The sequence below is a fragment of the Chiloscyllium punctatum genome, chromosome 5 (assembly GCF_047496795.1).
Source record: "Chiloscyllium punctatum isolate Juve2018m chromosome 5, sChiPun1.3, whole genome shotgun sequence".
In the NCBI taxonomy this organism is placed as follows: Eukaryota; Metazoa; Chordata; class Chondrichthyes; order Orectolobiformes; family Hemiscylliidae; genus Chiloscyllium; species Chiloscyllium punctatum.
Genome location: NC_092743.1, coordinates 43050255 through 43063452, shown reverse-complemented (window position 1 = coordinate 43063452; position 13198 = coordinate 43050255). Strand labels below are relative to the sequence as shown.

The following is a 13198-nucleotide window of genomic DNA, read 5'->3' as shown; positions in this document are numbered from 1 at the left end:
TGGAACATTCTGGAGGGGCAGAATGGCCTATTCTTGTTTCTAGATTAGATTAGATTAGATTCCCTACAGTGTGGAAACAGGCCCTTTGGCCCAACCAGTCCACACCAACCCTCCGAAGAATAACCTGCCCAGACCCATTTCCCTCTGACTAATGCACCTAGCACTATGGGCAATTTAGCATGGCCAATTCACCTAACCTGCACATCTTTGGACTGTGAGAGGAACGTTCCTATGTCTTCTGGACAAAAGTCCATTCAGATGGGATAGAATATTTGCTGGGAGAAACTATCCCAGAAAGAGATTGTTTACCGGACAGATGAGGACAAGGCTAAAAAAAAAGGGGAATTGTTCAAGGTGCATAATTTCTACCAACATTGGTTCAGTATTATATAGTACTGTACTGCTATATAACGCAGTCTCAGCTTGCATGCTAATCCACTGATAGAATCAAGTTCCAACAAAACAACTCTACTGGCTAAACAATGCCAACCACCTTCTGATCAGACATCAAGTTTATCGGTCTCTCACTCTTGTAACACCTTTCTCACCATAATCCAGACTCACGTGCTATTTCCGATAAAATAAATCCTGCCTGTGCTTCCTGAATTACAAACCCAGTCTTCACCCACTCAACCGGAGGGGCTTTGGTGCACTGTTGACTGGTCATTTATCACCAGATCTTTACTTGACCATATCAAATACAATGATTCTCCAGTCTCCTAACCTCAAACTCCCAACTGTTCCAGTTCAAAACACAAATAATCTCAGGCTCCATTTTACAAAGGAATGACTGCACTAATTGCACTGCATATTGCCACATCTTCACATCCAATATCTTGTGAAAGAAGCTTATGAATTTATCACCAAAATCAAGGTGTCTCTGTAACGTCCAACAATGGTTTACTGAACGGACTCCTGAGGCAACAAGACTGTCATATGAAGCGTAACTGGACCAGTTAGGACAACTTTTACTGGAGTTGAGAAGAATAAAGGGGATCTCACAGAAACCCATAAAACTCCAACAGGAATGACATTCCTGATGACCAAGGTCACTCGAACCAGGGGCCACAGTTTAAGTATAAGGGCATTCAGGACTGAAATGAGGAGAAATATCTTCACCCAGAAAGAGATGAGTCTCTGAAATTCTATTCTGCAGAAAGCAGTTGAAGCCAAAACATTGAATGTTTTCAAGAATGAGTTATAGTTCTAAGGTTTAAAGGGATTAAAGCGTATAGGGAGGAAAAGGAACAGGGTACTGAGTTAGATCATCAGCCATGATAATAATGATAGCAGAGCAGGTGGAAAAAATCAGATGGCCCACTCCTGATTTTATTTTCCATGTTTAAATATTACTAAGACAAGATAAATGTATACTGATGTTGCAGTTCATCATATGATCATACAAAGCAATACCAGGAATACATTAGTGACTAATTCATTATGACGCTTCTGGCAAAACCTTTGTGGCAATGCTGTCACTGTAGAAAAGCTATTTGTTGTGGGTTCTGTTTTGAAGAGGGGTTGTAAAGGCAGAGGTGCCAAACTGCTGTATAACAGTCTCAGCTAACATCGACAGAATCAAATTACAGCAAAAGATCAGTACCAGAGACAGCCTAATTAAAAACTTTAGGAGGCCGTTAGGTTTCACTTAAAATGTTGGAACAATGGTAACAGAATAGTGAATCAGCAGAGTCCTCCTCCAGGATGTGAAGAAGCCAGAGAAGGATGAGTGGGGTAACAGTCTGCAGGCAATGCAGGTTGCCGTGGATCTGGAGAAGAATGTGAACCAGAGTTTGCTGGATCTACAGCAACTCGCTATTGCCAAAACTGACCCTCATCTGTGTGACTTCCTGGAGACTCACTATTTGGATGAGGAGGTCGAGATCATCAAGCGACTTGGGGACTACATCACCAACCTGAAGTGTCTGGGAGCTCCTGAGAATGGGATGGGATGTACCTGTTTGACAGCAGCTAATATGACCTTTTGACTGCAGTCTTTGCCTGTTTGTATCTAATTCTCCTTGGGAGAATTTCTCCAGGAAGCAGGAACTTGTACCGAAGAAATTAATGGGAAATAAAGATCACTTGATCTCTCCTAAAAAAAAAATGGGAATGGCCAGATTTCAAAACCCAGACTTTCTAGTTTTTTTTAAGCTTTAGCAGTCAGAAGCTGTTTGGGGTCCCAGAAGCATTGGAAGCTTCAGTCAATGATTCCTAGCTGCTACTTTCTCAGACATCTCTCTTGATGCTGTTTCCTCCTGGACTGTAGAACTGCATGTAAACATCTGTGTCTGAATATGCCTTTTTACCAAGGGGTGTCTTTATGGGATGTTACTATATTGGAACAGTTAAATAGTAATATCTGTATCTATCATTTGGTTAAGTTTTCCAATAGCTGAGTTATTCTAAATTCTTTCTTTTGTTTGTATTTTAACTGTAGTATTTAAATAAATGGTGTTTTGCTTAACGTCGAGTAGTTTGACCAGTTGCATCACATCTGGAACACACACTTCACATCTACATTTAAAATAAGGAAAAGTGAGATCTATGCTACCTTCGTAAAATATTGAGAGGGGGTCTGGTCTGGTCTATAACCTTTACAGGATTTTGCAAAATATTTTAGCAGATGAATTTCCCGAACGCATTTTGATATTAGAAGCCAAGGGATTCTGAGCCCCACTACAAAGAAATAGCTAGTCAGGTCCTTCTTGTCTTTGACTGCACCTGACCCAGCAGAAGTTAATGTTGACAATAGTTCACCAGGTTGGAGAAACATTTCATTTCCAACCTCACAATCTTTATTTTTATGATCATAGCTATTCACTAGAAAGCAAAAACACACAAGAAATTAACCTTGAAACTCTGATTACAAGTTTCCACATTTAGGTGCACTTTTTTTTAAAATTAACTTTGTTTCTCTTAGCCAATGTTACAGTACTTACAACTATAAAAAGTAATATTTTCCATAGCTATTAAAACATTATATTTTATGATTACTGGTGCAGAATAAGCCAACCCTGGTTGCACAGATTTAATCCAACCTTTCCTTTTAACATCCACATGCTCCAGAAATGTGCCAATACACTATTAATACTCTTCATTTCAGATTCCTGCTCTGTCTAACCGAGGCACAACATCCTTACCTTACTATTCAGCACCTCTCATGACAAAGGACAGCATTCCATTAGTCTTATTAGTCATTATTGAATATAATCAATATTGAAGAATGTATATATAAGGCCACTTGGCTGCTCAGCCACTGAATTATATGATCCGATTAATCCATATTCCAACCTACACACAATAACTTTTCATCCATTTCTTGTCAAGCATTTATCTACCACTGCTGTAAATATATTCAACAACTCTACTTCCACTAGCTTTAGAAGAAGAGATTTAGAACCCTCTGCAGAAGAAAATTTTGCCTTATCATGAACAGAGTCGTACAGCACAGAAACAGACCTTTTTGTCTGACCAGTCCACGCTGACCGTATTCCCAAACTAAAATAGTCCTACTTCCCTGCGTTTGACCCATATCCCTCCAAACTTTTCCTATGCACAGACTTATCCAAATGCCTTTAAATGATGTAACTTTACTCACATCCACCACTTCCTCTGGCAGTTCATTCCACACACTAACCACTCTGGGTGAAAAAGTTGCCCCTCATGTCTTTTCGAAAACCTTTCGAAAAATAGGCCCCCTAGTTTTGAACCCTCTCTCCCACCCCCCTGCCCCCATCTCAGTGAAAAGACCCTTGCTATTCACCTGATCTATGCCCCTCATTATTTTATAAATATCTAGAAGGTCACCCCTCAACCTCCTACACTTCAGTGATAGAAGACCCAACCTATCCAACCTACTTTATGTCTCAAACCCTCCATTCCCACTAAAGTCCTGGTAGATATTTTCGGAACCATCTCCAATTTAATCCTATCCTTCCAACAGTAGGGTGACCAGAACTGGAGACAGTATTCCAAAAAAGCCCTCACCAACATCCTGTACAACATCAACATGATGTTCCAACTCCTACACTCAAAGGTCTAAGCAACAAAGGCAAGTGTGCTAAATGCCTTCTCAACCACCCTGTGTCTACCTGTGATGCAAATTTCAAAGAATTATGCACCTGAACCCCTAGATCCACCCTCTAAAAATATTTTAAGAAGGTAGCGTAGACCCAACGCTTTCTTACTTTAATTGTAGATGTGAAGTGCTATGTTCCAGATGTGATGCAACTGGTCAAACTACTCTTTGTTAAACAAAACACAATTTACTTAAACACTACAGTTAAAATACAATCTTGGTATCATCTGCAAAATTGCTAACCGTGTCTCCTATATTCTCTTCCAAATTGTTAACATAAATGATGAACAAAGGTGGACCCAGTACGGATCCCTGTGGAACACTGCAGGTCACAGGCCTCCAGCCCAAAAAACACCATCCTTTCACCACCACCACCCTGTCTCCTACCATCAAGCCAATTTTGTATCCTATTGACAAGTTCACCCTAATCCCATGTGATCTAACTTTATGAATTAGTCTACCATACAGAACCTTTTCTAAGGCTTTACTAAAAGTCCATTTAAACAACATCTACCATTCTGCCCACATCAATCTTGTTTGGTTGCTTTCTCAAAAACTGCAATCATGTTTGAGACATGACTTGTCTTGCACAAAACCATGCTAACGATCTCTAACCAGTCCTTGCCTTTCCAAATGCATGCAAAATCCTAACCTTCAGAATCCCCTCCAACAACCCACCCACCACCGATGTCAGAGCTGAAAAATGTGTTGCTGGAAAAGCGCAGCAGGTCAGGCAGCATCCAAGGATCAGGAGAATCGACATTCCTGAAGAAGGGCTTATGCCCGAAACATCGATTCTCCTGCTCCTTGGATGCTGCCTGACCTGCTGCGCTTTGCCAGCAACACATTTTTCAGCTCTGATCTCCAGCATCTGCAGTCCTCACTTCCACCACCGATGTCAGGCTCACAGATCTTTAGTTCCCAGGCTTATCCTCAGAGTCTTTCTTAAATGAATAAAAGTGGGTAACTGTCTTATTTTTAAACAGTTCTAGGCTCTCACATTATAGGAAACATACTTTCTACATCCACCCTGTCAAGAGCCCTCAGCTCTTACACGGTTCAATCAAGGCTGCTGTTCTTCTTGTAAACTCCAGCAGATCCAAGCCTGGTCTGTCCACTCTTTGCTCATCAGACAACCTGCCCTTCAATACCACAGCTCCATGTAATGATATTTCCTAACCAACCTGTTCAGAGATGTTATCACACACCTCTAGAGGAGATGGCGCTTGAATCCAGGCCTTCTGGTCTCGGGGTAGGGATATACCACTCTATCAATCTGAAACTTGAAAATTTCACTTGACTCACGGTTTTCAGGAAGAAATTTCTGTATTTCCATTACACAAAGTGCTTCCTGATTTCATTTCTAAATAGTTTGACTCTAATTTAATATTATGCTCTGTTCCTCTGGATACCTCAACCAGAATAAATAATCAGTATTGAGCCAATATAATTTGAAATATCTCATTTAGATTTTAATCTTCTCAACTCAAGGCTCATGCAGATTCACTTCACAAATTAACCCTTTAAACCCGGATGTCCTTCCAATGAATTTTGCCACCTAAACCTGAACTCAGTACTCTAAAAAGGTTCTTAACAAATGTTTCTATCTTGTCCATCATAAAACCATAAACAGTTATGACCCCAACTGACGGTAATACTGGAGAGGTCAGACCCCAGAGAGAGACCAGAGTTTTGTTTTTGTTCACTGTGGGGGTCAGTCACAGAACATATTCATAGTCAGAAGTTACACAATACCAGGTTACAGTCCAACAGGTTTACTTGAAATCACATGCTTTCAGAATGCTGCTAACATCTAGATTTCACTTGACTAAGGAGCAATGCTCCAAAAGCTGGTGATTTCAAATAAACCTGCTGGACTATAACCTGGTTTTGTGTAACCTCTGATTTGGTCCACCACAGCCCAAACACCAGCAATTCCACACCATGAACATATTCATGAGAGGTTGTATTCAATGTACTTTTATTACAAACATTTTCACAACAAAATAAACAAATGTTACACTATATAATAACAATTGCAACAGCATTAGTGTAAATATCAGTAAGGAAGATATAATCTTTTACTCCAACCATAACCAGACAAACCTCAGTGAAGCGTCACCTCACTTTTCACACTAAAGCTTCTTGCTTACCTGGTACGGTTGGAATTGCTTTCTGGAATGTTCTTACTGACTTCTAAGCACCTTCAGAGCAAACACATAGGTTTTCCACAGACTCCGCTTCCAGCTGTTTTCTAGCCAGTCTTCGAACTGGTTTAGCATTCAAATCTCTCTCTGTGGTACCCACAGACAAGCTCACTGCCATTCTAGACATTTCCATCTTCCTGCCATTGGACATCATATTGCTAGGCAACTCAGGATTTTACCTCCAGCCCTGACACCTTGGACAGTTGATAACAGCATCTCTGCTGTAAAAGGATCTCTTCTCTCGGAATGCATCAGTCTCCATCTGACTGGGCCTACTCTGGGCTACTTTCTCTCCCTGGGTTGTAAAACTCAACTCAGCAATTAGGTAAAAACAATAACTGCAGATGCTGAAAACCAAATACTGGATTAGTGGTGCTGGAAGAGCACAGCAGTTCAGGCAGCATCCAACGAGCAGCGAAATCGACGTTTCGGGCAAAAGCCCTTCATCAGGAATAAAGATGAAGGGCTTTTGCCCGAAACGTCGATTTCGCTGCTCTTTGGATGCTGCCTGAACTGCTGTGCTCTTCCAGCACCACTAATCCAGTATCAACTCAGCAATTACCTGTCTCGTTGGCTTGTTGTTGCCTCACATAACGAGCCTTTTTATGGATTTTGTTTGAAATTCGCTACTCAAAAATGACTTTCTGACTTCTTAAATAAAGTCAGATCTTCACAGAACTGAAAACCAATCCATTTTTCCATCATTTTAAAACACGTGTTTTCAAACATTAATAATATATTTAGGAACCTTCATCATCTCTCTTCGAGCAGATGATGAGATATTATTTTTGGGACTCAGTAAAGGTGAGAGGTGAAAGAAAGGATAATTAGAGAGCTTCTGCAGTTGTTCTTCAACAACCCCCACAGGTAGCCACAAAACAGTACTACCATACAAAAGCTTCAGCAATATTTATAGTTACATGACTAACCAGCTAAAGTCCAAGGTGCATTTTATCCCCTGAGAAACAAAGAAGGTGCCAATAACACCTTTGCTCACTGTTTTATTTGTTTTCACTTTAAAATAGTACTTAGCGACATGGATTACCTTTATGAATATACAAATAATTCCAACTTAAATTGATGCTATCTTTCAAGGGATATATTCATTTACAAACCGCAGTATAGACTCGGTAGCAGTTAAGAATTAACAGCTCGTATTACCACATTGCCAAGGTATAGTGAGACATTTGAACTTCAGTGAAGGAGAAGGCTTTTTTTATACAGTGGAGCACTATTAATGCCTGCTAGGCCTACCCACATCAGTTCATGTACAGTGTAGTGGGCAATTTGAGACAATAAAAGCACTGGAGATTTAGCAAGCAATTCTACCCCTCCATTGTTCAGGCAGGCAATGTGCGCTACCTCTATCCTAATATCAGAATTGAAGGTGGCTGCAGCAACATAAACAAGGGTATCTGATGAACAAATTTTGCACTGTTGCAGTCAGGACAACAATGGCAGTTGTAAAATAGTTACATTTTGGGGGGTGGGGCAGTCTCACGAGTTATTTTCCAATCTCCAAATGCCTCTGCATGCACCAAGATAGACTACGTGGCCTTTTAATTATCATTCATGAACTCTGTGCTTGCTGAAACTCAATTTGGACAATTACAACATCATGGCAAATGGTAATCCACAAGGGTAACGGAATTCTGTTTGTGTGTCACTCTACCAATACTTTACTCAAATGTAACTGGGACTTGGATTTACTCACCAATATTAAATATCTGCATAAATCTTACGTAATAGCAGAAGAAAATAAATTGACTATTCAGGGTCAATTATAATACAACACTGTGAAATTCATAGAAGCTTTGCAAAGAATGGGGAATCAACCAAATACAACAAAGCAGAAATAATGTTGACCTATGGAAACGTGGAAAAATTGATGACCAAAAAATTTGCTAGAAACATTTTTCTTTACCGGAATCCTTAGTAATTTGTTGAAAAGAAAACAAAAGGCCCTTATTAATGAAAGTACATTTTGGTTAACTATCAAGACTCAAATAAACACCAAATCTTGAAAACAATCTTAGGACGTTATGATAGGAAGTTCATTTTGATTTGTGGGAGCAATTTTAATCTCAAATTTCTAAAATCTTAAGAACAGTTAATACACGAATGTTGCCATATAAATGTAGCACTCAAAGGAAGAGTTTGTTTAAACTGCATTTACATTTGGAAATAGTTTCTTTGACAAGATGGCGATGGTGGCAGAGTAGAAAGTGTTCAGGCTCTGTGCCCGTTAGCTTCTGCTCAACTAATTGGCTGCATTCTTCTTTTATTTGTTTTGTTTCTTCATTTCTCTTATGTATCAAAGGGTCTTCTGTTCTGTGGCTGTATTGGATCCTGCGAGGGCCTGCTGTGATGGCAGCAGTGTGATGGATCCACATGTCTGTTCCTCATGGCCATAGTGGCTGCTGCTTTATCGAAGGGTTCATGGTCAGTGGTTCTGGTCTGTTCCACCTGCTGGTTTTAGCGGTAGCAGAGCGGTGGCTCTGGTTCATTCCTCGTGGCTATGGTGACAACTTTGGATGACAGCTGAAGTGGCACCGGCTTGCGCAATGGCTTCAGCATCGGTGACTTGGTGCATTCGGTCTGCCCCTCCTTGTTATGGCAGCAATGCAATGGCTTCAGTGGTGGGAGCGTGGTGGTGTGCCCGGTCTGGAAATCCTTGCTCCGGCAACCACAGGGGCAACTTTGGTGACAGCATTCCGAAGCCACTCCATGAAACCAGATTGCAGTGGAGGAAACAGAAGATGACCTTTGACCTAACTTTGTCTCAATTATTTCTTTTTATAACTTCTGCCAGTAAAATGGTGCCGATGTGTGGCGACCTATGTACATTTCACTATATTTTCAACAATAAATTGCTATTCTATTCTAGTTTGACAATAAACACAGTATTATCAAAAATTGATCTCTCTCATTAGCTTCAAGTAAGTTTTCACTTGTGAGTATTTGACGGTATCTGCTAGACTTGTCATGGCACATTCATGTTCCTACATTTTTTGCAGGACACATTGCTGAAAGTGCAAGCTGATAATGGCATAGCGTGAAAACCAGGCATTAGGGATTTGGCTCATGTAAACATCAGCGTATCTCCTAACTTATTGAAGAATCTGGAAATTAACCATGCAAAGTTTGCAAAGGAAATACAAACTCAATGTCAAATCAGGTACGGAAAGAAAAATGAGCAGGGAAAATGATTATTTTAAGAACAAGGTACAAAGATAAGTATAAGTCAGTGAAAACAGCGAGTAAAAGGATTGTAATTTGATATTTTACGAACTCCAACAATAATTAATAACTGGCAGAATAAAACACCAGAAATGTTTCAAATGCCAGAGAAGCTAGGGGATTTAATGAACACATTATATTGTCAAGCAAGTCTTAGAGATGTACAGAAAGGAAAGAGACTCTTTGGTCCAACTTGTCCATGCCAATTAGATATTCTAAATTAACCGAATTCCATTTTCCAGCACTTGGTCCATATCCCCATCCAGCTGCCTGTTAAATGCTGTAATTGTACCAGCCTCCACCACTTCCTCTGGCAGCTGATTCCATAAACATACCATCCTCTGTGTGAAAAGTTTGCCCATTAAGAGCCTTTCAAATCTTTCCCCTCTCGTTTTAGGTCTCCCGACTTTGGGGAAAAGGCCTTGGCTATTCAGCTTATCTATACCTCTCATGATTTTAGCCTCCAATGCTCCGGGCAAAAAAGCCCCAGCCTCTCCCTTTTGCTCAAACCCTCCAACGCTGGCAATATCCTTCTAAATCTTTTCTGTACCCTTCCAAATTACACAACATCTTCCCTATAGCAGGGAGCCCAGAACTGAATGCAGTATTCCAAAAGTGGCCTAACCAATGTCCTGTACAGTATATAGACTTCAAATAATAAAATTCAAGTCTCTTTACTGAATTTAGTTCAAATCTGCTGCTCGAATACTGAAACGTTACTGAATTCAATGGTGAGGCAAAAAAGTGAATGACAGAACAGCACAACTCACTCAGCAACTTTTGGCTATCGCCTTTTCAATGCGCCCCCCTCTAATCCTCGCCCGTCGCTGACTTTGATACATAAACTACAGTGTGCACCATGAGCTGCAGCATCGTTTTGAAAGCAATCCCTGGCCCCATGAATGGATTCCCATAATAATAACGCAGACGGTGTAAAGTCACACATACAAACAGAGCAGGCATGCAGTAAAAAGTTAGAAGGTCTGTGGGTGCTGGAAATACTCAGCAGGGTCTGGCAGCATCTGTAAAGAGAGAAACAGTTAACAAGTAACTCAGATTTCCGATACCCGCAGTGTTTTGCTTTTGTTATGTACTGATTAGTATTCTGATGTTTAAGAAGTTCAATTTAATATTTAAAACACTTCAATGCTATTATATAAAACAGTACGCATACAGTAAAATCCTCATAACGCTAATGCACCAACCTGGATCTTTGCAAATCAAAAGTGCTGCTGCCCATCTGTCCCTGCTCCAGGTAGTAGTTGGGGACTGATGCCTGCCTTAAGAAGGCAGCAGGCAGTATTCCCTGAGTGAAGGAGTTGATCCTTGCCCTGCTACCGCCGCCTGCAGGAGCACACGGGGCGGGGAGAGGCGGTGCAGAGGCTCCGCTCGGCTGGAGCCTGGGCTCGGCGGGGAGCAGCGCCGCGCTCTCCTCGGGAGGAGGCAGCGGGGAGGCGGCGGCGGCTGGAGCCCGGAGCGGCAGCGGCGCCGTGCCGCCCCCGCCGGCGCTGCTGCTGCTGCTGGTGAGCCCACTCGCCCCGGCACCGGCACCGGCCCCGTCCTCCTGCTCCTCCGCCTCATCCTGAGTGAGGCGTCCGTCCAGAGAGATGTTGGTGAGAAAGCTGAGTGCCGCCTGCCTCCTCCTCGGATCTATCCGTTTCCTGGTGCTGGGCTCAGTGCTGCTGCTGGAATGTAATGCCGAGCTGGGGTTGTTGCTGCTGCTGCTGCTGGTGGTCACAGCCGCCATCCTCCTGTGGAAATGTTGAATGTGTCCCAATGCAGCGTGTGTGGATGTGTGTACCTATGCATATAGATAGGAGTTGTTTCTTTTTATCTCGTGCATATAATATTTATACATTTAAAAGCGTGTGTCCTTGCTAACAGAGCTAAACGTGCTACTGCACTGCTCGGTGCAAACACTAAGAAGCGCTCTGTCAGCCCCAGCAGTCAGGCTGGAGGGAGGGACAAGGAGGCGGCCACTAGACAAAAGCGCATGATCCTCAGCCCTTCCCACACACACACACACGGTAGCTCTTGTACAGTCAGCTCAAGGTTGCAGGCTTCATGCAAACCGGATCCACTGGCTGGTGGGGGATTCTTTTAATGTGCCTGGTTATCTTTGCAACCCAAGATTGTAAAATGCAAACGCCGCGCGACCGGAGAGAGAAAGATAAATCTGCAATGGGAACCTCCTCGGGGGACACAAAAACATTTTTCTTTCCCCGACCGAACGATGTGTAAGACTTGGGTATCCACTGCCTTTGCCACTCCGCAGGCGACTCCTGCTGGCCGCCTACATTCAGCAATGTGGGTGTGCGTTTCTTTTTGGATCCGCCCTCTCCTTTCCTGTCGAGCGGTTCCCTGAGCAGACTGTCAAAGCCATTTGGCAGAATGCCTCATCGCCAGAACTTTCCAACAAGCACCAAGACGTGGCTTGGCTGGTGGTGAGAAGGGCTCTGCCCGTGAGATCCTTTATGCACGCCCGGACTCTCTGCCGCACCGCACGCTGCCCTCGAAGTGGCTGCGGGGGGGACGAGACTGTCACACACCTCCTTCTGGAATGTGCCTATGCAGAGGAAGTCTGGAGAGGAATGCAGTGGTGCTTGTCGAGGTTCGTCCCGAGCAGCGCCGTGACGCGGGACTCCGTGCTCTACGGCCTGTTCCCCGGGACTCACACCGAGACGAACATTAACTGCGCCTGGAGGATCATCAACTCGGTGAAGGACGCTCTCTGGGCGGTCCGAAACCTGTTGATCTTCCAGCTGAAGGAGTTGACCCCGACCGAGTGTTGCAGACTGGCACATTCCAAGGTCCAAGACTACGTGTTGAGGGACGCGCTGAAGATTGGGGCAGCTGCCGCCAAGGCGCGGTGGGGAAAGACCACCGTGTAAGATCGGCCTGCCGAAAGAAGAACAGGGGGCCCATACAGACGTTTTTTTTTGGGCTCTGCTGATGCCTCAGCCAAATATATGTATATATACAAGATTGAAAAAATGCACAGGATTGTAAAGGACAAGAATAAAGTCGAATCTGTGTTTGTAAATATGGACATATGTATGGCATGATCCAATGTACAGACCATCAAATCATTTATGAATAAAGTATATTTTTGAAATAAAAAAAAAAAAAAAAAAAAAGTGCGTTTCTTTTTGGAGCCAACCTGCTGACAGTGTAAATTGTATAATGTACCTTCTGCAAATGCCGAGCTGACAACAATTCACTGTACACCAACCAGGGAGCCTCGGCATTATTTTCAATGCACATGAATTAACAGGGCGGTGTCCACCGGTACCACCACATTCTCTCCCATCAGATTAAATGAGCCTTTGAATGAGCAAAATGCATTTGTACGCTTACAAAATGTATAACTCGAGCTCCATGTGTTCTTGCAACAAGTAATTAGCCAATCACAAAGGAAAGGGAAATATCCACAAATAAAGTTTATTCCAAACTTCAGTGCTCTTACACTGGAGATTTCTTGATTTGGGAGCATTGGCCTACATTCCTAATTAAGGTTTGACGTGCCCTATTTTAACTGTTGTCCTGAATATTTCTTATTAGTGGTTTCTTCTCAGTTTTTATTTTGCTAAGTATTGAATTTCTTGAACACTTCTCCAGCAGCCCCAGTGGTTACCAAAAATTTCAGCTAAATCACCTGATTTAGTGCTGA

At 42.5% G+C, this 13198-nt stretch overlaps 1 protein-coding gene across 2 annotated transcripts in view; it reads right to left on the bottom strand.

Annotated features, from left to right (window-relative positions):
* Positions 1–11478, bottom strand: part of cables1 (Cdk5 and Abl enzyme substrate 1) — a 164705-nt gene extending 153227 nt beyond the window's left edge. The window contains exon 1 of one of the 2 annotated variants that reach the window (XM_072570130.1): positions 10734–11478. In XM_072570130.1, the coding sequence (XP_072426231.1) occupies positions 10734–11275 (542 nt within the window). In that variant the 5' untranslated portion in view covers positions 11276–11478. The remainder of the gene's footprint in view (positions 1–10733) is intronic. The other variant, XM_072570129.1, reaches the window with a different exon arrangement.
* Positions 11479–13198: the final 1720 nt, after the last annotated feature.